Source organism: Spodoptera frugiperda, chromosome 15 (assembly GCF_023101765.2).
Source record: "Spodoptera frugiperda isolate SF20-4 chromosome 15, AGI-APGP_CSIRO_Sfru_2.0, whole genome shotgun sequence".
Classification (NCBI taxonomy): domain Eukaryota; kingdom Metazoa; phylum Arthropoda; class Insecta; order Lepidoptera; family Noctuidae; genus Spodoptera; species Spodoptera frugiperda.
The window spans coordinates 2966361-2994138 of NC_064226.1; the positions used below are offsets into that span (position 1 = coordinate 2966361).

Sequence of the window (27778 nt, forward strand, 5' to 3'; positions counted from 1 at the left end):
ACTATTCGTTCTTAACAATAAATAAACAAACAAGTTAATGTTGTAATCAATTGGATGTTTTGTTTATTTGAATACTTAACTAGCGAGAGGTCATGGGGTCGTTGTGACAAGCTTATTGATATTGCCAAAAATAGACGTATACCTACATGTCTAAGGCAGAATACAGGCGACCCCAAAGGTCGATAGACTACTGTTGTATGTAATTTGGCCCAATTTGGACTGAACAGTTCCCGCAAACGCCTACAACATAAAGATTAAGGGGTGATTGATTCCTTGTAAGCATAATGTAGGAAAGGTTGGCCTTTCATTTGTGAACATCGAACCAGGCCAGGACATTCAGAAAGAAAACTGGTGCTTTATCATGATTTGATACATATGCTGGTTTGATTGATTTGATTTGTTGTGAAAATTCAAAACTCTTGTATGTGTGTCACCTCAATTTCGGTACGTATGACAAGAACTCATGTGCCTAGAAATATGAAGCCTCTAAGGTAGTGTAACTAAAAGTGACCGCTTTCGCACACTTAACCATTACCCTCTTTACATTGACCGTGCCTAGCTAGACAAAAAATCAAATTGCCTCAATACGAGATTAACTCACGCGCGTGTTTAATTACTCGTTAGATCTATTTGCGGGCCGGGTCAATGTTAGCCCACGGTTGATTGAAACAGTTAAATAATGCCGCGTGTACAGGGCTGTCAATCTTAATTCTTTGCAGTACGCTTCACAATTAACTACATGTACTTTTCCTAACGGTAAATAGACGTTCGTTAAAGGAATATTAATTTTGTCTCGGGTTTTATACGTTTAAGCTATTCTTGGGTTGGTATTAATTGGAGTTGCAGACTAAGATGAGGTTTATGAATTATCATTTATCATGGTCGCGAAGATGCTTGTTTATATACTTTCGGAGTGAGTGTAATGCCCATTTTTGGGAGTAATTTCTAAAAGGAGAATGTAATTTTACCAACTAAGGGACAATACAGGTACTCGGCAATTTATTTCCACAGCTAATTTCTATCGTAGTGCAAGCACTCAGTAAGTTGGAACACGATCCCGCTACCAACTTAGCCACGTGATATAGTCATAGTTGTATTTAATATTAAGTGTCATGATGAGTTATTAATTTTCCTTGGTAAGAATTTTCCGCAATGACCACGATGACTGGAAGATAAACGCGTCATGTTTCTATCATTAGTTGAATGCAAAAACACGAATAAATCATAATAACTTAGGCTTTAGATCTTACCGCTAGGTGTTTTTATGTTAATTCTTTATTTACTTATTAAAATTAATTTATTCAGTCTAACGATAATCTCATTAACAAAATACTACGTAGTTTTGCACAAAGAAAGTCAAACGAAAGGTCCAGGTTATCAAATTAAGGTGATGATACTGTTTGTAGACAAAACGTTTACAAACAAGTAGTAAATATTTATCTTACTGGACACTAAAATAACAATTTGCCAAACAAAGTCAAATAAGTAGGTATTTACGAATGACTTGACATAGAACATTAAAGTTAATATTTGCATAAAATGTTGAGAATATTGTCTTAAAATTTTTGATAGCTTTTACTCGCACATACAACTAATATACAAAACTCTGTAGACCGCAAAAATATTTGCTCTCAATCATTTTTGAATACAAAAATGAAACTTAAGGTATTGGAATAATTCCTATCAGTACGAACCCGGTAAAACTTCCACTCAGTACATTTCATTGTTAAAATGGAATTTCCACAGCGCGATAAAATGTTTTATTTTTGAAATGTTGACTAATGGGAATAAAAATACTGAATAAGCTTTTTGACAACAGTCAATTTTAATTAACTTTTGTGCAAAGAATCGTGCTCAATTTTTAGCTTCTGCAAAATCGAGTTTCCCCACCATCATTAGCTACAACATAAGATCAGTTGAATAACCTCCTCCAAAAATCTTCAGAAACAACCAGACTTCCATGAATTAGTACAAAAACAAAAAATAAAGCCGTAACTTCAATTAATTCGCTATGAAAATAAATAAGAGAGCATCCTAAAGTGGAACACATGGATCGTTTCACGCAGTCCGATGTTGGGCAAACACCGACTCGAATACTTGGCAAATAGGAGGAGAATCTTTGGCACAGGCGACAAAGTCACGCCCCCGTTTTGTGCCTAACGGGTCTTAGATGGAACTCGTTCGATATTTTAATCATACACCATTGTATTTGAAAGTCAAGACCTTTGACTATTGTTGGTTTTACTTTGTCTGAAACAATCGCTTGTTTTTGTGCTGAATACCGTACAAACCCGTTTGCAACATTGCCATTTTTCGTGCTATTCATGAATGTCCTTAAATGCTATTAAGTTGGAAAGCTGAACTAGATAATTTGTCTACACTTGCATTTGAAACATAATCAATATTTTGTCAGCGCAAACTAATTTGATAATGACATTCTACAATAAATAAAGCTAGGCCATCACTAGAGAAGAATATTTTATCGTTTGTCGTATTTACATAGTGGAATACGAGAGGATTGCCCTGTAAATCGGTGTCACTGTTACGAATTTATCAACGCAAGGTCGTTTGGACTATAGATAGCATAACATCACATCTGTTTTTCTTTGAACGAGTGGACTGTAGTATTAGTATGACTACATCCACCTTCGGCAAAGTCCCTATTAGCTAGCACTAGTTGTAGTCTCTTATGTTGTCTAACAGTCCACTAAAGAAACGATTAAATACAACCTACTCAAGACATATTCATTCATCAGTTTTGGCTTACTCACATATATGTGATAATCTTGATTTTATGACCAATCCAACACCAAAATACCACTACGTTGATGCAAAATATCCAGATTTACAAATTCTTAAGGATTGCTTTAGTAAAAAAAACTAGTAATGACCTAATGTAGTGTTTTTGTATTTTATCTTAAACTTATCATAGAAATGAACAACACTGATAGTAAATAAGCAACGCCTAACATTTGTAATGTGTTTAGATTGCATATGAACATTAAATCGATGTCATATTGGTTAGTAACTAGTCATTACTTATGCACTACTCCAATCGTTGATATCCTAACATGTTACTGCTTAGTTGCCTTAGGCACAGGTCTGCTTTCTCCATCATAAAAAGGAAAGGAGTTTTATAATATGAATTTCTAAACAACAAGAAAGTATTCATTGAAGTAGTATTTTAGTCGAATACTGTTATTTCTTTTCTATCCGAGAATGGCTATAATTGAAAAGGCAGTTTCCATGTTTGATGTTATGCAAGAGGTAATAATTTGCTTGCAGTTAATTAGATATATCTCGGAACAAATTGAGTGAATGTTTATGAATGTGTCTTTCGCCACGCTTGACCTTTGTGGGTGAGACATCAAGGCCGATTACCGGCGAACCGGAAACGTTGGACAATATGGGTCAAGAGTAATGTAAATTCACAGAAGATACCTACATGGGTATACCTAACAATGTAATATGAATTCGGATGCGGTTACAGACGTCATTTTAAGCAATTCGAGTGACAGATTACGTGTTGAGTAAATCGAAGACGGATTTCCTTTTACCTCTTTCAAGATAATCAAATTAATTGGGAGTTGTCTTTCATCTAGCAACACAGTTATATCATCGTCGGATCATACAATGTGCCAACAATTTTAATACCTACGGCACATAATTACTTGAGAATTTACTTTTTATTTAGCTTCATATGAGACATTAGGAATTCAGAATTAGATTTACAATCTGAAAAGACAGTGATATGTGTTAGTGTCAAATAAATGGAATTATTTTTTCAAATTCCAGTATTGAATAGAAAGTGCCTCCTTCGCAAAATGACAAGTTAATCTGTCGGCAAATCAGTTGTGTAACATGTGATCCACGTAATTCGTGTTTGACGACAATCTCCGGCAAACAGTGATGTCATCGCTCGGGATGACTGTTTGTGCACGAGATACATTATTTCCGAAGATAACCGTGAAATATTTTATAATACAGTTCACAATAGTTAGTCATTCGTCAGGAAATGCGGTTACATTTCCGTTTGGTTTAAATGCTGATGTAAAATTGAACGATTCTCACGAGGTATTGCATCTCGTTTTATGGCGCATAAAATTTTCGATGGGCGGTCCATCATCCCGCGATGAAGCTCTATCATCGCGAAGGTAATGCGAAGCTACAAAGTAAAACCGCACGCAAGGCTTCCAAGGTGCAAAAAGGTTCTTTCTGCAGAGTAATTTCGCCTCTGTCAGTATGGAGAAAGACGTGATTTCGTGTGCGTAATTGTATTGTTGTAGTATGAAGTGACGTCATGTGGAGTCCTTGTACGGCTGGGTGCGCCGACGCATCCCGAGGCTGTGGTTACAACCACTCGGGATATGTTTCAATGTCGGATGAGATGACGTTAGTGCGTTGTTGCTAAGGGCTCGTATTAGTGTAACCGGCACTTGAGTTGGTTAGTGAGAAGGTAACCGCAATGCAAGAATTTAAACAGAGATTAAGAATCCAATAACATTAGCCACTCGTACGTGGTTAAGTCTAGATAAAATTATGTTCTCATACTTTTACAAAATTTTACTGCGTTTCTACTTGTATGGTGTAAATCAAATGTTTATTTTGTACCACACGTCAGTATTTTCCAAAACATAAATCTGCTTGACTACACTACACTAATGTACATACTTAAACGGTTTTACCATATCTTTCCACTGCTAGAGGCTTGGCTTTTCCGGCCAATCCTTATTGAAAGTTTTAAGTATCTTTCGATGGCACTCCTGCATGTGCTTACCTTTATGTTTCCATGATTCATTTTACAGATAACCAGTGGAATATCCAAATAACTTAGATATATTTAGTCTGCAAATAATCTTATTTGAAATCGTGTTAGAACCGCTTTGTAAGTTGTGTTTGTGTCATGTATAAGTGAGATTTATCTGAAACGAGCGTTTCATGCGCAATCGATTATGATGTTGACGATAGTGTTAGTACTTACAATTTGCACAAACACTCATACATCACGATTCCAACAATGTATGTACAAAGTACAATCGCTTATCTCTGCTGTAACTGGCTTCAATAGAAAGGTGATATTGCCAGAGATAGCAATTTCGCCGCTTGCTGTGGCAGCCTGTACAAAATGATGAATTGCGAATAGCGAATCTATGAGGTCACTACATTTCTTTCGGACATCGAACTCTCTACCGGTTGGTTGTTGCTAGGTAGATTATAACGGTCACATCATAGTGCCTCTTTACGGGCACAAGACAGCAAATTACAAAAGTTGCGCAGCAATTAGGCCGTCGGTTTAACAAGTCCGCAATTATTGATAATAGAAATGTTTATGTTCAGTGCACGGCATAAGACTTAAAATTGAGTGCTAGTAGTTGAAGTAACAGCAGAGTGGTTTGTCGGCAACAAGAGTGATGGATGTGTACATGCTAGAAATGTCTCTTTGATTGACAAAAAGTGATTGAAATAAACTTTTTTGCAAAAATCATTCCTGATTTTCTGAGTCTAGGCGTAATTCGTTGGGAATTATTATCATTATTTTTAATGAGACTTGTTTAGACTTAACAAGATAAGAGTTTTTTGTGTTTAATAATATTTTGTTTGCACCTTGCACCTAGACGAATAAATCTTATTTTAATTAAAAATACTTCTAAGCGTAGGTGAAATATTGATATACGTATTTTATATTAATTGGCGTGGTGTGCTATTAAAATCTTGTGTCAGGTACTTAATTGGCTGAACCCGTGCAGGGTGGCAAGTGGAGTGTATAAACAGTAGCAAGGGGGGATCAATGGGAACTTGTACATACTGTAGCTATGTAAAACATGTACTTATGTTAATGACGCAACTAATTTAAATGCAGCTCTCAGCACGTGTACTGAACACGCTTGTAAGGCAAAAGCATGGCTACTATTTTTTCTACATTTTTTTACTTGCATACATTGATTTTTATATGGTATTGATGTTTTATTAATTGTTACAACAATGTGCTGGTACACGTGACAAGAGGCTATGAATGATTGCATTGTTATAAGTACTTATGTTGAAGTATTGGAAATCCTGAACAATAAAATTACCCTTGAGAGTTTCTAGTATTGCTAACGTTGGTCATATTAAATCTTTGTTCGTGATAACATCTTACATTGAATTAATCTTCGTTTGACAATAATCCAACAAAAAAATACAACTTAGGTAACTTATTTGTATTGTTATTGTTCATAACCAAAGAAATTGCTTGAGGCTTGAGGAGGAGGTTTACATAAAAATATATTTATGTAATTAAATAAATAGAAATCAGTTTATGTTTACTTGTAGGCGCAATGTCATTCCGCGTGGGTTGTTTATTATAATGTTTATTTCGAATCCTTTCGACCTTTGACTCATGAGTTTTACGTTCTTAAACCCACTTGAGCCCTTGTATATTAAAATATCCCTTGACACGCGAATGTCACTTTTATGTTCGTAAAACTCCGCCTTCTCATTTTAACGACGCCATTTTATTATCTTGCTACAAAGTATTATTTTTAAAATTACTTTACGCGTTTATTGTCAGTACAAAGAAAACTGGGCTAATTTTGCGTAATAAAACAAAAGAACTTGTAGTTTCAGTACGATTTATTTTTCAGGGAATGTCTTGCGTCTATTTATTGTCTTTTTTTTGGGCGAAGAAGCTTTTATAAATTGGCTTTACGTACTTATGCCACAGCCTCACGCACGACCTTAGTATTTTCGGGATATACGTCATTGTATACCTTATTCAAACGTTGTTTGCAGCATGGAATGATTTCAACTGCAGTATGAAATTAACATGTAATTGCAGCATTATTTCACGCTCATTAGCTGGAGCTAAACAGCGTGCATTTGACTAGGGACAGCCCTGTTCACAGGGGCGTCGGACACAATACTTATAGCGGAATTGCGGATACGCACAAATACGTGGCACAAGGGCACTGAGGGCGCGACTGAGCAAGCTAACGCCAATTTAAATGCTCACTTTTCTCACCAAGCTCAAGCGCTTTCGAAAAGAATTCCACTCCGAAGATTACTCGTGAATTATTACAACGATTTTGCACGCATTTGCGGGTATTTTATTGGGAATTCGAGATTCATTTCTTCGTCAAATCTCGTGTATTAAGGGATATTGAAGGCGTTCTCGTTCAAGCAACTTTGAAAGATAAATATTGAGAACATGGTTGAACTTAATTTGGAGAATTGAATAGAAGATTTGAGGTCTTATCGAACGAGGGCATCGCCATTTTGTTTTGTTGTGTTGTGGAGCGAAATACTGTAAAACATTTTACAGAAGCCTGATACTTTGCTTATAAAAAATGTAACACTTTCATGAATGTTGTTAAGCTTTGTACTCAAAATCTGAAAGAATTTAGGTGCTTAACATTCAAGTATTAGGTAAATCTGGTTTATGCAGAAGTCGGTTTCATTATTTGAATGCAATAAAAACTAGACTTGTCTAGACCACATTTATTTTGGTCCGAGATGCACCACGCCTTAAGAACACAAGTCGCAATAAAAACTGTATTAGAAACACTACTACATTTTTTGCTTAAGCTGCTAAGCTGAGCAGATAATGTATACGAACTTGAACAAATACATAATTTGGATCGCCTACACAATTTTCTAAGTGTACTTCGTCTATTTAAATATTTATTTAACAATTCAACGTGACTTACTGTTAACACCTTACAATATGTATGTTTTCAAGTGTCTTACGAGTCTCTCGGTCACTAATCTAACACTCGAAGAAAATAAATAAGTATAATTTGAAGCTTTTTCAATATCTCTCAGTTAAACAAATAATTGTTTTGTACGCTAACGTAATAAGACATAAGTTATATCACAAACAGTAAGTTATGACGCACATAAAATTGAATTAATTTTCATATAAATCTGTTGGCCATTATCGCTCATAAATATTCAAACCTCAATACGAACACCCACTTTGTTTTGTTGTGGTTCGCTACCTACATAAAACCTAACCTACCTGCCCATAATCATCATATCAAAATAAACAATAATGACCTTCACATCTGCCGTTCGAAAACCGTCTAACAGGTATCTACACTGAACACAATATTTATATTATTGTAACCCAAACATAAAAACTATTTATAGTACCCGCATCATGTATTCAGCATCGTGCGATATCAATACCCAGTAAGTACCGCCGTCATTAGTAAGCTCCAAATAAATTATTATTTGTTTCTTATTAAAAACAATGTATAGGGGTATTTTTACGAGAACTTCTACGGATGTTGTGGACTTGCAATGTTGTTTAACGTTCAGTTCGGTGTAAGAGAGGCGAGCTCCTCTATACCCTTGTCGTGACATCTAAATGCCAAGTCAATAACCTGCCAGCAAAAAATCTACAATAACTACACACTGAAAGCAACCGCGCTCTATTCTGGGAGCATGACGTAAGCTTCGCCTTGGTGCTCAAAATTATGAGTTAAATTATGATGATCAACACGTAGATTTTGGGATGAAGATGCCTTGGGAGGTATGCGCATTTATCGTAATTACTCAACGTCGCATCGTTAGCACATAATGACACGAAGGATATAAATGTTCATATGAATTTATTCGGACATTAGGGCTGACCAAATGTTACTTTAACGATCTTGAGTTGCACATTCGGCAAAATATTATCACTTATGCAAATGTGCTTCTATTTACCGCAGTGTTTTAGTGATGATAAAATAAATATATCAAGTAATTATTAGATATAATTTAAAGATATAAATTATTATTGCAAACATTGCACATTTGAGTTGATTGATTGCAAATATTGATTGCGGTCGCTCAACTGATTGGCATACTGAATTAGGAATGTAAAGATTGACTACCTATAGATTAATCTAGAATTCTAGACATTTGTTTTGGTTCTTTATGTAAGTGGAAAGTGTTCGTGTCAATGTAATTTACTTATTATTACTTCTCTCTATTTAGTGCACCTACTCTCGAAATCAATAATAAATTAATTAAACAACCAAGGTCATGAAACTTAACTCTTTTCTAAAAGCAAACAGGTTTCAAGTCGTTGTTTTTTTTTTCTTCTAAGTCGGTTCGAATGGTTATTGTCATATTAAAAATTATCTATATACTATAGATAGTATCATACGACCATGCCAAAGCTCCGCCCACAAACAGGCGGTGCTCTACATCAGATTTGGCTCTTTACTTCCTACTACTTTTGGCATTGGATCTATTTTCTTTCGGTACGTTCTAGACTCCATTTTGATGCAATGCAACATAAGCTTTGGAAAGAGCTGTTTGTTATTTCCAGTCTGACACTTATTTTGTAATGATTCTTAACTAATATAATTGGGAGAAGTATTTCTGTAAAGCTAATACTTATCTTCAAGCAAAATACCAATGTAATTAATATTGACATTCAACATCCTTTTAAGCAAAATCAATTGCTTGGTATTCAAAAAAAAGGTAATTGGTATGTAGGTAGTATAAGATTGACAGATGATCACTTGTTTTGGCTTCTGTAAAAAGGATCCATTTTTTATCGCCATCCAAAACATCACTCCTCTCAAAGTTTACTGACTTACCTGTTGAAATATCTCAATTGCAAATATGGCAAGATACAAAACACACCTGTCATGATCCTTATATCAATCCTTTTGTACCTATGTGTTTAGGATTGTATTTTATTTTTTGATTATTTTGTTTGTTCCGTTCTTTTATTTCAATGATATAATGACGGCTGATACCATTATTGCTTCCCTCGTCATTCAAGTTGGGTAAAATTTAAATATAACCTCATTTAACTTTTTCAGGTAGGTACAGTCACGCAATAATAACAAGGACCATCATTGTTTTATTTAGAACTGACGTCATTCGTTGCCGACAGGAAAACATATGCATGACTTTGACATTGCACAGTTTAGAACGATCATTAAACCTTTAATTTCCTATTTGAATTATTTATGGTACTCTTTCTGATACAGACAGTACGCAAGTGCCGTAAGTGCGTCAGAGGCAAATTTATGCTTGGGGGTAAGAATAACATTGTTGTAGATCATAACTTTGAAGACGCTGAAAATCCAGTAAACCTTCGAACAAGTACACAAAATCTATCTAACAATAAAGAACAAATACACCGTTCAATCATTCGAAGAAATACAAAACAAACAACACAAAAAGGTATCATCTACCACCAAAAAAAGACAAAAAAACAAAACACTCAGCAGGCAAGCATGCACACATACTAGGAACGTTGTATGGCGTTCAAATAGTAAAAAAATAATAATTTGGAAACGACCTCGACCCACATAAAATTACAGTACAGAAACGAAACCAACACCTTTACTTTTCGCCAATGAAACACTAGCTTTGATTGTAATTCCAATTTAAAACGTGATTTTTTAAATTATTGCAAATTGGGTTTTGACACCACAGCTAGTACTCCATTGGCAACAAAAACAGCCATAGCCAGAGAAGCCAAACGTTCCGAGCGTGGAGCGCGTCTACCTGGAGTGCTGCTGCCTCTCGTTTGGCGGCGGGGAAGGCGCACGAGATGAAGTCGTCGTCTGGTCCCGAGAGTCGTTCGCCGTTGCAGGGCTGCCTGCACCGCTACCGCCCAGCGCCAACGCCAGCCCGTTGATGCTGCCGACACATGACCACGTCACCACAGCCCTATCGTCGAACACCCAAAGACCTAGCTGCTCCAACCTTCCCTCCATATTATTACAAGACGTTAAGACACAACAGGTATGGATACTAAACTAAGGTTAGAGAACATTCAGTGAAACCTTGGAGCAGATAAGCCAAAGCTAATTTCAGACTAGGATCGATATTTGCTATCAATGTTACTATGCTAATTTATGATTATCTCTGTAATCTAGTTAATGTTATATAAAAAGAACCTAGTGATAATATCCCGCCAAGTTCAGTTTATTACAGTAGTCTGTGTCTCGATTACTCGCATTTGTTAAAGGACTACGAATAGCCGAGCGAAGCAGAACATTCTCAGCGGGGTGAAGATACAGAAGCAGTGATGTTTAGTTAGTGGCAAGGCAACAGGAGTGTCAGTCATAATAAGGGTATTTATTGGCAAGCAAGCATTCCGCACGCAATCTGTAGACATCGCCGGTGACAATATTATCACACAAATAAACTCATTCATAGATGAAGAGCCATCAATCAAGATAAAAGAACAAGCGTGTCAGATGCAATATTAGTTGGACATTGTCCATCTGTTGCAATCGAATTTAATTAAAGTAACGTCACTAAGAGAACAAAGAGTTGTCTAGACGGTTCGGTTAGCGATATAACAATAGAATAAATCAGTCAGGCTTTAATAGTAGTAGGAGTAAATAAAATAGCAATGACGATTGTGATGCCAATCGTGGAGTCGAGGAAGACAAGCTTTAGAAGTAACCGCCGAAGAAACACTCACGTAGCAAGGAGTGGGCGAGAACAGGTAATTAGTTGAGCTGGTCGCGTCAACACTAGAATTATGTCGCACGAAACGCATCTAGAGTATGAATGAGACGAATGCGTAACACTGAGTCGTCAGACAAAGCAGCCGAGGCGTCGCCGTCGTCAAGGTTGCGCTTTGTTACAATAATATGAACAAAATACAACTGAAATCACTTGCAAAGTTTCAAGGAATCGAATAAACCCATATTTGTGATGAATATGTGTCGGTATAGGTGAAAAGTTCTGTAAAACGATATGTATTTCATTATTACAGTTGGCAACAAAAATTGTTGACGTCAAACGTTAAATGTCAAATTACTAGTATGGAGGTTGATGAACGACATTTTTTTCAATTGTTACAGGAAATAACAAAAAAATACGAGGTGTAGGGATTTCAGACCATTTAATGCTCAAAATATGTGATATATGTAATAAAAGTTTGCTATGATTGTAGAACAGAGAAAATGTATTATGAAGGCGATAATGATTGGTTCGCGTGATAGAACTGATGGTGTTAGAAATTAAGTAACTTTCCAAGACTAGTGAGCGATACAAACAAATTCAAAGAAAAATTAGTAAAAATGCCGCATTACATTGGAACTGTAAAGAGAATTCGATTAGATGTTATCGTAGTTGGAATTTAGTATTTCAATGAAAGCCGCCATTGATTTAATGCTAGTAACTGATCCTAATCTTTGGCCAAACATAGTTGGAATAAAATTTTGCGCAATTTACATACCGAGTCTGGCAAATAAAAGGTAAAATTTTTAAATACACAAGATGTTTACGTAAGGATTTGTTGAATTTTCTTTTAATTCTATTGCCGTCTACGAGTTCAACGTTACTTTTGACATAATTCAGAATTCTGTATTCAATGATTCTATTTTTAAACGCTGTTTCGCACACGACAAAAGTGCTTAAAAAGCCTAAAACAAATTATGAGGAAGTGAATATAAATTGTCACTTAGCTCATTATAAATGAAATTAAAACTAAAATTTATATGAGTTCTCTGTGAAAACAGACCAATTTATGTATTTCCGTTGTCAGTGCGTTATGATAAAATTGTCTTGGACCACCTTCGCATTAACAGATTATGTTTCCGCAAATTGTAATTTTTACAAGACCATAAAATGTGAAGGTCGGATCTTGGTCCCAGGTCACATTTGGCGGAAGTTTGGATTTATCGCAAATTGTTATTGTTAACATCTGCGGAAAACAGACGCCTTTGTATAAGCAAGAGCGAGCACTTCTCGCTGGTATTACTCATACTGCAAATAAATATAGTTACAAAAGGATTTTGAATACGTTAAAGTAAACAAATACATGCATCTCCTAAGCGGAACCTGGTGGATTCCCCCAGTTGTATTTCAATTAATTGCATGAGAGGACTTGCCTAATATTTCAGAATATCTAAATATAACTTTTGCACCATATTTTCATTGATACATCCCGGTTGACTAAGTGCACACATGATGAAATTACTACCTAGATGCAAATTAACGCAACCTGACGACAGAAAACAGTAATTCTGACGCAAGAGCTTTAATTTGGGAAAATAATTAAAAAAATATGGAACATAAAGAGGTAAAGTAAGGTTCAAAGATTTTCTTTCTCTCCTTGTTGTCGAAGAAATATAACAGTTGCTGTTCACGTGCACGTACATTGGAACTTGAAGCAATTTTATCCGGTGAGTATGCAAAATAAATATCCTGTTGAAAATTGAAATGATCTTTTGATTACGTTCTGACGTCAATTGAATGGAAACGAAACGACATGGCTTATTACAAGACTAATGCATTAACTTTTTATACATTTACTAGTTACTCATAAAACACGTTAAGTGTTTAAGACCATATTCGTCGATCATGTAATCGCAATTTCAAATTAGATGCAAATGATTAAGTAGGTACTGTAGCATCATTCATCGAAGTATAAGTGTTGGTTAAAATATCTTGAGCCAACTGAAGGATACCAATATCATTAAATCTAATTGCACAATTTGAATTGTAAAGATGCATTTGATACCTTTGATTGTTGAATGTATATTTATTGTACACAATTATGCAACGTTTGTAATCAACCACGTGAAACTAAGGTCAGTTTGCTTTTGCAAGTCGTCATGTATCTATTGATACGTAGGAAAGTATTTGTAACTATTTATGGGCGTGTACATAATTTTTTTTTATGAGATTGTATTACAAACGTCTATATCTTCTAATTCAGCCATCAAACGCTTTTCCGAGATCTACCCTGTGGCATTCCAAGAACAGCAAATTTTGTTTTGATCAGTTAACTTTTCATGTTAGGAGTGCGTGAGTATTTACGCCTTTGAAAACCTTTAATTACCTCTACCTTTGTTGTCTTTCAAACAACTAGTTACTTTGTTTCCTACACATATATTACAGTAATTATATGTCGCCAGGCAGTCGTGGCTAGCAATAGGGTCTCTTTCGTTGAAAATAATAGACCCTAAATTGTTTAGTGGGTTCTTTGTTTTACCTATTCTTTGGTGGCTTCGAAACCAAATGAGTAAAGCACGAAGGTATCTCACATTCAAGAAAATTATATAGTTACGAGCTGAAGATGTTTCAAAACTGTTTCTGTTTAACACAAATTCTGCGCTCTGTATGGCAATCAGAAAATTATAAGTTAACTTTAATTATGTTGTCTAGACACTATGAAACTCTAGAGCTTCAAATAAAATGTGGTGTGGCTACATTAAGTTCATTATTACCTATTAAAAAAGTGTATAAGGTAATTTATTAAGGCTTCATAAAGCTATAGTTTACAGTCGCATTCTTGTATGGGATTACAAATTAGAACAATACGAGCATATGACGTGATTAGTTTTTATCGCATCGGTCAATGTTGTGCATGCATGCGACCTCGCCATTACCATGCATGCGAACTGTAATAACTTTTACAGCGGCGATTTCTCGGATATTTTCAAGGATCAGAAATTAAACATAAACAATAATAAATCTGCATTTCCTATGAACTCTTGACGGGCCTTATTAAAAGAGAATTTATAGGTGGTTGGTTTGATTGTCGGTACTATTTCATTGAGGTAATTTCCTATGCCTTAACTGTCCTATTGGCTTGGTGACGAGTTCGCTTAAGAAAATTGCAGATCCTAAATTTTTATAACATGAAATTTGATAAGTATGAAATACGGATGTACAACACACCTCCATCGTTCTACGGAAGTGAGGCGAGACTAAAGTGATGATGTTATGTAATACAATAACAACTTCAAACAAAGTCGTGTAAAATTAATCCATATTACAAATACAATGGCGTTTAAAACAAACGTATCAAATGTTATAGACTCAGGCATTTGTTGGTGGCGAGACATTGCATCATGTCGATGCATTTCACTATTTGCTAGCGTCAAGGCCGGTTCTAAGGTTACAAACATCGATAGTATCGAAGCTTATAAGGCGAGTACTTGGGGTATCTGTGACATAATGTTCTTTATAACAAAAATGTTATATTATGATGAATACTTACATAGAAGCAGTAGAAGGTTATGTTTTAACAATACAGTCATAGTTACTGTGAGGACAGTGTGTCATTGTTTGCATTGTTAAGTTTGGGTTTATGTTTTTTCGCGGATTTAAAGAAGTATTAAATTACTGGGTTTTCCGACTGTGAAATTATTTGAAGTAGCTTACACGCTCAAGAGAGAACTATTCCTACTTCTGAGTACTGTGTAAACATCTCTACAGACGACATCAAATAAAAAAAAAAACAGATATCTAATCCTAGTTACAAATAGTCATCCTAAGCAATTAAAACTAGGAAAAGCTTGCGGAAACTAGAGTATTTATCTTTCGGGAATTATCAATTAGTTCTGCTACTTTTTGTTACTAATATTAAGGAAAACTACACAAAACATCGGATGTTCTTTCACATGACTTCATATGAGTCAACTTATTTCATGAACAGACGGGTGGGTTATTCCCATCAGTAAGTACACAGTATTATTCTTCACTGTCTTGACCATTGTATTTTAAGTAATGTCAAAATTCCTGTATTGGTGCCAGAAATAAATTGGGACGCCTTGTGTTTTCTTAGTACAGAAAATAATAAATACTAAGGCTTTTTCCTTGTGTTTCATTAAGGATTTTGTTTTTAGGAAGTAAGTTTCTTCTGTATAGTGTACGTACAACCATACATGTGATATTGCCAACAACTTGTTAAGACGACATCGTTGATATCATAAAGTGAAGTAATACAGAGTATAACTGGAACATATTTCTGGAAAATCTTGCGTAATGATACGAGTACGTACAAACACAGACAAGATCAAAATCTCTTCCAAGAGTACTAGGCAAAACAGTGCAAGCCCAGACTCGTAGAAAGACTTATAACTAAGTAATAAACATAAAATGTCCGACTGCTAACTGCTACAACGATTACACCATTCAGTTTTTCATCTTTATCTATACTCGTAATTACTAACAAAGCATTATGGCTTTCTGCATGCGCAATGTGACATAAATTACCTTAGATAGTGTTACTTGCTACCTAGGTACATAAGTTGGTACGAGTGAGTCATTGTACAAACGATCAAGTGACATGTCGACACGCCATCCTACTATAAACTCTTGAAGGCATATATTTTTTATTACAATCTCGGGGAAACCATTAGCTCTGAAGTGCAGCCCTTGTATCGTCCCAATGATATATGGTTTGTGTACACTCCTTGTACTTAGTGGTCGTTAAAGCCAAGTGCTAAAATGTTTTAATGTAATAAATATTGTGTATTGATATGAGCTACTGAATTATTTATGTTTTATCGACATTTTACGGAAGTTGGTCAGTTATAATGGTTTGTTTATTATTTTACGCACTACGTTTTCTGTATAAATTTAATTATTTAACTGAACCTTTGTTATGCTGCGGTTGCCGGTTGGAAATAGGTCATGTCATACAAAATAGCATGTGGTTTGCAAGTTAATGAAGTTATTTTTTTAATCATTATTTAGAGAAAGTAGCGCGTAAAATATGTGCAGAAATTATGTGGTAATTTTATTTGCCACAGATTTATGAAACATCAGTAGTTATAGGAATAGCAGCACATAATACAGTACCTATCGACACAATCAGAATGGAATCAGACAAAGAAATCGTGATCACGTGCGTTTTCACACACAAACGAAACACAACTTCTTTTATGTGTTCCCATTTGCTTATGCAATGGATTGACTCGGGACAATGTTAAAGCGAATACGAAGCGTCGCAATAGACGCAGATAAGTACCTATAAACAACTCGAACTGTCGACACTATTTTCGAAGTATTTTAAATAGAGATCAAGATAGTGCGCAATACCCGATATATTAATCCCGATATTAATAAAAACACAAATTCCTGTGTAGCTTCGGAATCCACCGTGCCAACTGTTTGGCAAATCACCAGAAGTGGTGATTCATAACATCCACCTCATGTCAGTTAGTTATCTTCGAAACCATGTAATTGATTAACGCTAATTGGAACGACCGGATCTGTTGCCAGTTAGTTTGTTGTTGTGCTTAGATAATTTATTGCAGACATTGTGTTCGTACCTATACTATATGAAGATTATTATGATTTTATGATCCAACAGAGCAGTCTCTTCAAAATTAGAGCATTGCTCTAGATTAGAATGATGCTGGACAATGTTTTATTATTAAAAGCAGATAACGCCTACATTTAGTGGCAATTCTACTAATAAGTGTAGTTCTCGTAGTCAGTAAAAAAGTTATTAACTTAAAACTTCATCAACAGAGCATACAAACAGTACAGAGATCGGTCAACTTCAGAGCAGGAGCGGGTAACAGCCTGAGATAACCTTCGACAGGCGTCAAACGATGCGATTGTGTAATCGCCGTCGAAGCTGTTAAGCCAACAATGGTACCTTTCAGTGGGGCACGTTGTAAATCATACAAGCGGTCGTTTGTGGCGCGTGCGCCACTCGATACGACACGATAACAACGAGACACAATCAGCCGCATAGGACTAATCCGTCACAAAACAATTTATACTTTATACCGCACGACATAAAGTTCAGTTCGCGTGATTTACGTTAAGGTAAGTTTATTGTGGATGCAATGGACCATGAATTGTGATAAATAGTAGAGAACAATTGTCCTTTATTTCGGAATCACGTTTGCCATAACCCTTATTCTGAGAAAGAGTTACCATTTGAATAAATTACGAACACAATAATAGGTGCCTTGGTATAGTGGTTCGTGACCACAAGATAGATAAAAGCCGCTGCAAACGAGCTCAGCGTTAGAATAAGAACATTATGATTAATTAACGCGAATACAGAAAATAATCAACTTTAATGACATCCATTAACCCAGAACGTAACATTTGATAAGTTGAAATAGGTATAATAAAACATGTTTACATAAGTCTAAAAATTATATTGAAACTATTTCCGCGTATTAAAACTATACATTATAAATATACTGAGCAATACTTATTTTCTGCACATGTAGCTTTCTTTAGATTTGTATTATTTATTTTAACTCATAAGAAATTGTTCCAAGAAATATAACACAGAGTTATATTTCTTACTGTCAAAACATTCTTACAAGAAGCGTCTGATAGAAAATAATAGCACAAACGATACATTTCAAGTTTTTTTTTGTGTTTACAAATATTAAAATTCTAGAGGATACGAGAAGAGTAAAATGTCACTGTCATGGCAGACTTTATTAATATAATACTGGACTAGCCTTGATGTAAAATACGACACTTTTAAACCCTTGAATAAAAATAAACGAGATGATATTTCCGTGATGCTAACGGAAAAACAGAAACATTTACAACGAAAATTATTGTGGAAGATATGGTGTATTAAATGTCATAGAAAATTAAATTTGACCAAATGGCACATAACGTGGGTAATATATTTTGACACCAAATTGCTAGAATGTTGCGTCAGCGACGTTCTCACGTCGCGCGTGGTAGTCTTGTGTCTCGAGTTGTGTCTGTCATTTCGTCTTCACGCTTCTATTTCCGACAAATCTCTACAGCCGGTCGATTTTAGACGGAGAGTTAATTTCATTATCAGTTAAAGACACGAGTGGTGAATGAAACTTAACGGTTCTAAACTGGTTCTAGTTTATACGAAGCAGCTTTACTATCCGGTTGCTAATCTTGAAACACGTGTCCTCTAAGTTCTACAGTTTTTAAGTGGCAGCATCCGGAGACTGCAGATTCTCCAAAATTATTTGTTTGGGTGATGGAGTATTTTTAGCGTCGGCCGGGCTGGCGCCAAGCTCGCCTTGACCGCAGATCAGTGCAACAAACCACGGAAGGCTGACCTTACACCCCGACGCGATAGTTACAAAGACATTTTAGTGACCAAGAGCAAGGTTTCACACGTTAAAATATTTGCTGCTGAACAAAACATTGAAACACGACTGAAAATTTTGTTTAGCTATGGAAATAGACATTTCGACATGCTTTCTAGTTGGCAATTTAGTGTATAGATCCTAATGACCTAATGATCAAAACGATGTAGAACATAATGTAAATGTTTACTCCAAAAGAGTAAAATTAGCATGTTAAATCTTTACTCTGAAGAAGCAGAGGTAAGCTCTAAAGTCTATTTTAAAACTGAGTTACACCACGATTTATTAGCGGTGTAAAATCTAAAAGTGTGTGATTTCACAACGATGCGTTAGATCCGTGCGGTGCCATGAACAACTAATGTCCATTAGTTTTTATTACATAGAAAACCCATGAGACGAATGTATAAAAGTTTTAATTAGATCTCTCAAAGAAAATGACATTTATACTAGAACCATATAAAAACGAATATAATTTGATGAATTCATGTCTGTTCTCTATTCATACTTTCATCATTTTGTATCATTTTAGTTTTGCAATAGCTTCGAGAGTAGCTGGCAGCGAAAACGGTAAAAAGAAAGGTTAATGTCCGAAGGTCGAATCGTCGCTATTGACTCAAGTCTAGACTTCAGGCCATACATAGAATCGAAACACACCCTGACGAACGAAACTTTACGATGGCTAAACAGATCGTTAATAACGCGATGGAATTGAATCGCTTCGTTGCCGTCGTGTGGGATGTACCTAATTGATCAATTTTTAAACTGCTTCGGTACAACAAACTGTTCTTTGTACTGTGACGAATTATTTACTAAATTGAGTTTTTAATGACTCACTACACTAAACGAAAATTCGAATTTGTGCTCGTTCATTGTTAATGAAATTTCTGGAGCAGAATTAGAATTACTAGAACACCAGCTCGAAGTGAATCAGGTCATAGCCTTGGAACAATTTTGAACACACAGTACTATATTGTCGTGAGAAATTATATTCCTTAGTTTTATGACAGCGGTGGTTTTCCACTCGGAAATGATTCCAGATTTATAAAAGCACTCACATGCGCTGAAATCGTCGTATAAAACTTGCTACATTTCAACGCAATTTGTCCCAACTCCAAAACACATATTTTGACGGCAAAATATTATGGAAATATAATGTTTAAGAGGTATTAATATCGTGAACAAAGTTGGTATATTTAATTTATGGAAACATTAGGTATTACGAATGACAGATTTGTGTCCACGCTCTAGTCATTCGTGGACATATTTTAAATGCAGTTATTTAAAGATGTGACGCATGTAAAAACTAGTATTACAATAAGTTGGACATTAAGTGGTATAATTGAATCTCGTGGCGATCGTAAAGATTGTCGGCTGCCACCCACGGCTAACAAAATTAGACGAATGACAAATCTTTAGTGTTACGCGACCGACGAGACGTGGTTGATAAATGCAGCGGACAACAAATAGCAAAAAATACGAAACTAAACGACCCACGTCATAGAAAAACGCAATGAAAATTAGTAAGTAAATATAGAATCAATTAAACAATTTCATTAAACGCAATTACATATTTTAAAATCTTTAGTGAGAATTTTGTTAAAACCAATATTAAAAATAAAAGAGCGAACTTTAAAAAGAGTTCTAGAATAGCATAGAAACCGGGAAAGTAGGTGGTTTAAAATTAGTGGTGAGAGCAAATAGGCGGGCTTGCAGTAACTTGACGCTAATGACATTAGTAAGCTGACACCCATAGGATCAGTGAAGGTCGCGCGGTGAACCTTGAACAATCACGGAGGGTGAGGCCCAGCTCGCGAGGGTAGTGACCGATGACTTCACTTTTTAGTTACCCCCTCAACACACTAATTTCCAAACTTGTTTGTTTGGCGAAATGGAAAATCTAGTGGCATTTTCTGCTCTGACTACAATTCAATTTCCGTTATAATATTCAGCATGACTTATAGTAGGTACTGTATAAAACAGGTTAATTCCAAATTAAGCCATGTCCAGAAATAAATAATTACGTACTAAGTTATTTGTAGCTGTGTGTATTTTAATAATTTACCTATTTATTGGAAATTAATCATTTACTTTATATTTTTGGACGCAGTAGGTACTAGGTTAGTGCTGGGATCAAAACATGGAAAACAGGGAAAATAAATAAAACAGGTTTGTTTATAGGTAGGTGTGTGTTTAGGGGGTGGGTGAAATTTGACACCAAGGTCACACGCTAAGGCCGTACATCGAACTTTCTAGTGCCTTCCGGGTACCAAACGAATGATTGATGTGACGTTATGGGGTTCCATAGTAACCAAAGCTATTAGCGGTTCAACGACCACCATAATGATGTTGCAAATTAATGTTTGTATGCCGCCATGATTATGAGAAATTATCTTTGCAAATCATTTTTTGTTATGTGCGTATGCGTACTTATTTCTTTTAACTTTGACCTCGTATTATTTGGGATAGTTCATTGATCTGAAGGTGGGCGTAGTACATATTTAGAAAGTAACGTAACAGTGTTTTTAAGTACAGAGAGCTTAGTACGAGTTTGTTTTACGTTTAAGGAAATCGTTCACGTAAGGAAACTCGTACTAAAGGTACAGTATACTTTGATATTTCTGAATTGGATTTGTTATATCAACGTTGTTAGACATAAATAAAGCATTTATATTGTCACAAATCACGCCATGATACATATTTAACATTTTCCCAGAGAGATAAGACACATCCTGAAAGTGAATCACTTTATATTCGTGCTATCATGAATTTTAGTTGTGCAGAACATATTGATAGCGAAATTATGTATTTTCATGATTATTTTGCGTTTATAAATATGAAGTGACATACATAATATCCTTAGATCAAGCTCTGATGCAAATCATAATCAGTTTATGCAACAGAAGATGCAAGGTAAAACCTACCTTTTTGAATTAATAAAAATCATTAATCACGAAGTATCATGGATACCATATTTGAATACGTCAATTAAGTGCAATTTACGAAAGCAATGGGAACTCGATCTTCCGCCTCTCAACAGGTGACCGTTACAGCTTCGTCCATTGAACCTAATGGTCCCTGTAAGCTGATCGGTCTCAGAAATAGTTCCCTATGCTTATGTACACGTCAATCGCCGCATTCAAGCGTTACTTTACACGATCGCACCCTAAAATAACCCGAGTGTTGTCAACGGAGCGTTAATAACGTGCTTGTAGGACTTAGGCCAGTTTTAATTATCTTTTCATTGTTGTTATGTTAATTTTTAATAAATAGAAGATAAAACGAAATTATGCTGAGGGAAAACCATGTTAGAATTAATTAATTTTGATTTTATACGAAAGCTGCGTGCCTTTGATATAGGTCTTTGACCTGTGAGGTAGGTGGATAGTAAAAATGTGTAATAAAATACATTACAAAGTGTAATATTTCAGCTAACCAATCCCTTAATTTAATTAGACAACCTAAAAACACGAATACGTAACAATCTATTTAGCTTGTTACGTTGTTACCTGTTTGTTTTGTTTTCTTTTCAGACTAACGATTTGTTGTTTTAGGTCAAATTCTTCCAGATTTATATTTTTGGCAGATAACAAACAGTACCAGTATCCGAGTGAAACTAAATAAAACGAAACCTGGTCATCCACAGTAGTCTAAATTAGACACAATACCTAGACAGCAAGAAAATTATCGTTCAGCTTACCATCGGCGCCACAAATATTGAAATTCATATCTCAATATTTGTTGGCGCCGCACTCGCCATATTTACCCGTCATTCATTCTCAAACGAGCGTAGAAGAGGTTACACAAACGTTACTTAAACTCATATCTGATTTGCATACAAAAATGCAAATGCAATTAGTGGAACTCTTGTTGATCCACAATTCGTTATGAAATCTTAATTTGCGTACCGACTGGTTATGGCTAGCCATGTCCAACCTTGAAAGGATTGCAAATGCCATTCTTCCAATTAAAATAATTTATATTTCAGGAAAGTCAGTCTATTGGCACATTGCAATTTGGAATTAATGGCGCTAGAAGATCAGGCAATACTTGTTACATGTGTGTTATGTTGTGTCATTGTTCTCTACAATAGAACTTGAACTGCACATGTCCCTGTGAAAAGCAATGCGGAATCTGCGAATAAATAAAGTATTTAGCGGTCGTCATCTTTAGCGAACGGTTGCAAAATGTAGCCACACAACGGATTAGTTGTTTAACATGGTTCTAATACGTCCGTATGTGAAAATTAACAAGTTTTGACTAATGTGTAGATTACGGTGATTTTTCGTGGTCAAACTTGGGATTAGAATTGAACGCTACTACGGCTTATACAAACAGGAAAAAGTATATCAATTTTCATTGTAGGTACAGTATATTGATATCTAGAAAGGATCCGGTTTTTTGGAAAAAGTTTACGATTTGGTACTGTATCGGCGCTATCAGCTGGGTTGGTCAGTCAAAATAAACAAGCGATGACGTAACAAGCCAGGTGAGTTGTTTGTGCTATAAACTATTAAATAAAATACGATCCCATTAATCCTCATGTTGGCGGCTCGGTTAATCTAACATGCGAAGTGCGTGCAAACACGCTTCAAAACAAAAGATTAAAAATTACCAAGCCCAACTTGTTTACTCCAGGTTCTGACGTCATTTCCAAATCAACCCGAGCGATGAGATCATTTTAGTTGTTTTGACCTTAGTATACCCTTCCCAGTAGGGCTCCAAAAAGGTTCTGTCTCGGCGATGAGCTATCGAACGCTTGAAACTAAATGACATCTTCACCAAAGCAAAGGTCAGATGTTAAACAAAGGCAGTGCTCGAAAGCAGTTTCATTGCTAAAAATAGTATCTGATCTAAAAAACAGAATTGGGAAAGATAACTCTTAATTGAGAAATTTGGGTTATTTTTTCCCTGTGCAATTTGTTAGATTGGCCAACTAAATGAGGTTGTTATAACTCATAATACATGTTTGTATCAAGTGTGGTTACGTAAGGTCAAATTAAACTCTATTACACCCCGTGGCCTGCAATATGATGTGTCATCGAGCCGGATGTTTTTTCCAGGTATGTAGGGCGTTATGAGACAGGTAATGACGGTGATATATAACTTTTTATCTCGTTTGAGAGTACGGAGTATGTGTTTAACAAAGATTAGACCCGCGTAACGTGCTTTCGTGGAACCTAGCAAGGTGGTATGACTAGGAGTGAATTTAAACTGTTGGGATTGAGAACCATTACGCATTTCATAGTCGCTATCAAAATTCTACGAAATCTGTAAAGAAGATAGTAACTTTAGCATTATAGATACAAACTGGACGTGGAGAATCGATCATAATCGACACAAAACAGTAAACATTAGATCTGGGTAGTTTCGTGAAGTATTTCAATACGTCAATGGGATTATGTTCGATCCAAATACCAGGCCATGGAATTTACACCCTCGTTCGAAGTTTCATACGTATCCCGATCTACTAAAGGAATATTTAATTAAATAGTTTTAGAGCAGAACTGCACCGGTTTGAGCTGCTTCCTAAAAGCCGTACTGTCATAATACATCAAAGTATTATTAGATGAGTATAAAGCTATAAAGTTATTAATAAACTCTGCGTGGTCTGTAGTAAGAATAGTTCTGTTTATGTTTTTGTAAATCGTGGATATTTGTTTAAAATTGTGTTATTTATGAGAAAACTGCCATGGATAATATTATGTTCATAAAAGAGAATTATTAGCAGAAGTCTAGGACTAGATTATCTTATAATAATGTGTAGTTTACAGCAATTTCCTTGTAATTTTCCGTCGGACAATATATCAGGGTATTATTAACCGAGCATAAATAATAGGTTATTATCTTAATCGGATGGAATAGGCCGATTATGACACACAGTTGAAAGGACACGCTGCGCAACCAAAGTATTGTTCTGCCGCAGTTGTGGCATTCAGGATAGACATTCTAAGACCGACGCTGGTAGTAAATCAAATCAAGCGATCGTTTATTACGTGCAATTTTCATATAAAGGATAAAGGACCAAACGTCACAGTATCGTCATTAACTGATGATTTATTCTCATGTTTCGAACACACAATGACTACAATTAGATTTTACAACTTGCAATTTATTTCTTACTTTAAATTGTATCCAAATTACGATTTGATTGCAGTTCTAAATGTAGGGTTTAAAATTACTCATGACGTCCAGAATCTTAATAAATAACGAAAACTGTTGTCTTGTTTGTTTAAGAAGTATTATTGATATTATGCAAAATATAAATCTATATTATTTGCGATCTGGTTACACACAGTGCCTACTATTGCATTCGAGTAATTTCCTATGTTCTGTCAATTGGTTTTATCGTAACGTAACAAATTACTCTTATCTGCAAATGACGTTTGTTGCATAAAAGGAGCGGAAAAAAGAGAAAGGGAATTAGGTAATTTAAGATACTGTGGCTGGATAAACATTCAGTATATTTGGAAGTAAGACTAAGAAATAAGTTAACGTTTTAAATGAATCACTTTATACAGACTAGCACTTTCTCGGTGAGCTAAGCAAATGAAATCAGCTAGCTTAATGAGTAGCGAATGAGTTTAAGCGCCTTTCTAGAAAGAGAAGACTGTACAAAACTAACGAAGTTTAGTGTAATCAATCATTGACCCAAAAAAACAGCCACTTACTACATTGCACATAAACACTGACGCTTCATAAATTTTTCGACAACCGCACCCTATCAAACTAGGTACGCGCTATAATTCATACACGCGCGATGCAATGGTCGTCAAGCGAGAGACGTAAATCACGACAATTGCATGCCCATGCGCAGTGCGACGGTGGACAGGAGCCTTCGTACCTAGGCACTGCAATTTGTTATGTAAAGTGTTGCTAACCGTGTATTATGGAGAACTGGTATCATTATTATGGCTTGCGTTCTACTCACTGGCTCTCTGAGTAATTGCAAGTAAAAAATTGGATCAGTAGTGTTAGGCTTACGAGGAAGTGACGGACGAAGGTTGCTGAAATACGATTTAGTTTTTATCAGTACCGCTTTTTATGTGAAACAATAATTGAATCATTCTAAATGTGTGAAGTCGCAACAACTGCGTGAGCAAATTGTGTAGTCGTGAACCGGTTCTGGGTGGTAATGGCTATCATAAACATTTAAATAGCACCGCGGCATATAACACTGACCTAGACTTGAATGAAGCTGTGCAGATAAAAGAAACAAAGAGAAAACAAGATCGTCAGTTGTACTGATCCGATACGAATTCAATTTACTTTCACTATTCTCCTGGGAGTTGTATTCAAATTGTTTGTTTACACGATTTTATTGGCATAAACTTATTTTCGTTTCTCTTACTCGACCCATGCCAAAGGTAAGCTTTCTAAAGGTTTAAATTAATGAAAGACTTGTTTATGAAGTCAGAAAACATGAAAGAATTTACGATTATGGAGATGGGCACGGGTATACTAAACTACTCACCATAATTTACTAAATATTTTCTTTATAGGCGTGGCATTTACAGAGGATAGCTTTCAGTTGACGGATTACCAGTGACCTGTTACTTTATATGCAAAGAAAGTCTCATAGATATTAAATGCTGCGAATAAGGTGAGAGACATAAGATAGTAAGGGCAACTGTTATAATTATGCTATTAAGGGAGTAAAGTAAATGCGCATCGAATGAGGAACGAGTTTGATAGTTTTGCTGAACAGTAATATGCTATTAAGGGAGTAAAGTAAATGCGCATCGAATGAGGAACGAGTTTGATAGTTTTGCTTTTCCTAAGAGTAATTGATAAGTAACATGATTAAAATGCAATAACTAAAGGGTGATTCTAATGAAACATCCACGATGTTTGTGTTAGAACAGCACGCATTTTAATCGGCCTAACAAAATAAATCTTTCCATGATATGCCTTAAACATTTTCTACTCAGATGTACATTTTGTACTCGGTCGAGATGACGAATAAAAAAAACACAAAAATTAGCCGGGTCGACTCGACCGCTTTCTTAGTAACATGTGTAAATATTTATAGACTAACCGAGACGTATAGGTTATCTTATTGGATAATTGGTTATGTTACAACCCCGATTATCGATACTTATCATAAATTCTGGATTAGGTATGGACCGTAATGGGTTAAGTAAACATAAACAGACAAGTTAGACGTAGCTTCTAACCTGAGAGATAACCCTAGCTTATTACGCACATTTCCTATCGCTTTGTCTACATTGAAAGTCAATAAAATCACGTAATGTTATATGCAATGCGTAAGTACTTAGAGACAAATGATATCATGGTATTATCTAGTGGGATTTGTACACTTGGTAGCACGTGGGTGGTAGCAATATGACCTTCAATACAAATGTATTGTGGGAACAATAATGGCTATTTCATTTTACCTTTAACAATTCTGTTTAATATTAAATTATGTACATTGAAATGTCTGGTATGTCGGCTGGCATTTACTACAAATCGAAATAGGCAAGAAAATAATTTTATAGAAGTTTCTCGAACAAGGTTCGTATCAATAATGTCGGGTTTACGTCATGTTTTTATACTGTAAAGCTTGTTGTATCCTTAGCCAGAACTGTGGCTTCTGAAAATCTTATAAGATTTCACTATACAAGTTAGTAGCTCTATTTACATTACAGGTTAGTTTCCAGAAAATTGTTCTTCAATGTTCAGTGGAACACAAACCATTTGTTTACACGTTTGTTAACGAAAATAGACGAGAGGAAGCCGAATTAAAAGATTTTTGAAACACATTAACAGTTCCTAGAGTTGTCACGGGAAGTTCTTAAATTATTTTGTTCCTTTTTGGTGTGTAGTTATTTCAAAGGTATATGAGGACACGTCTTTTATGTTACATTCTTACTGTCAAAGAGTTGATCCTTAATTATTTTTGGAATGATATAGTGTCTCTTGAATGGTTAGTTTACCTTTCAAGTTCGTTCATTTGAGTAGCTACAAATCCCAGGACATTA

At 35.4% G+C, this 27778-nt stretch overlaps 1 protein-coding gene across 1 annotated transcript in view; it reads right to left on the reverse strand.

Annotated features, from left to right (window-relative positions):
- LOC118271836 (protein bunched, class 2/F/G isoform) overlaps positions 1–27778 on the reverse strand; it is a gene marked incomplete at its 5' end in the record, with an annotated part of 133968 nt that overhangs the window by 61005 nt on the left and 45185 nt on the right. Inside the window, 1 exon segment of the mRNA XM_035588077.2 lies at positions 10495–10629. Within this exon segment, the coding sequence (XP_035443970.1) occupies positions 10495–10629 (135 nt within the window).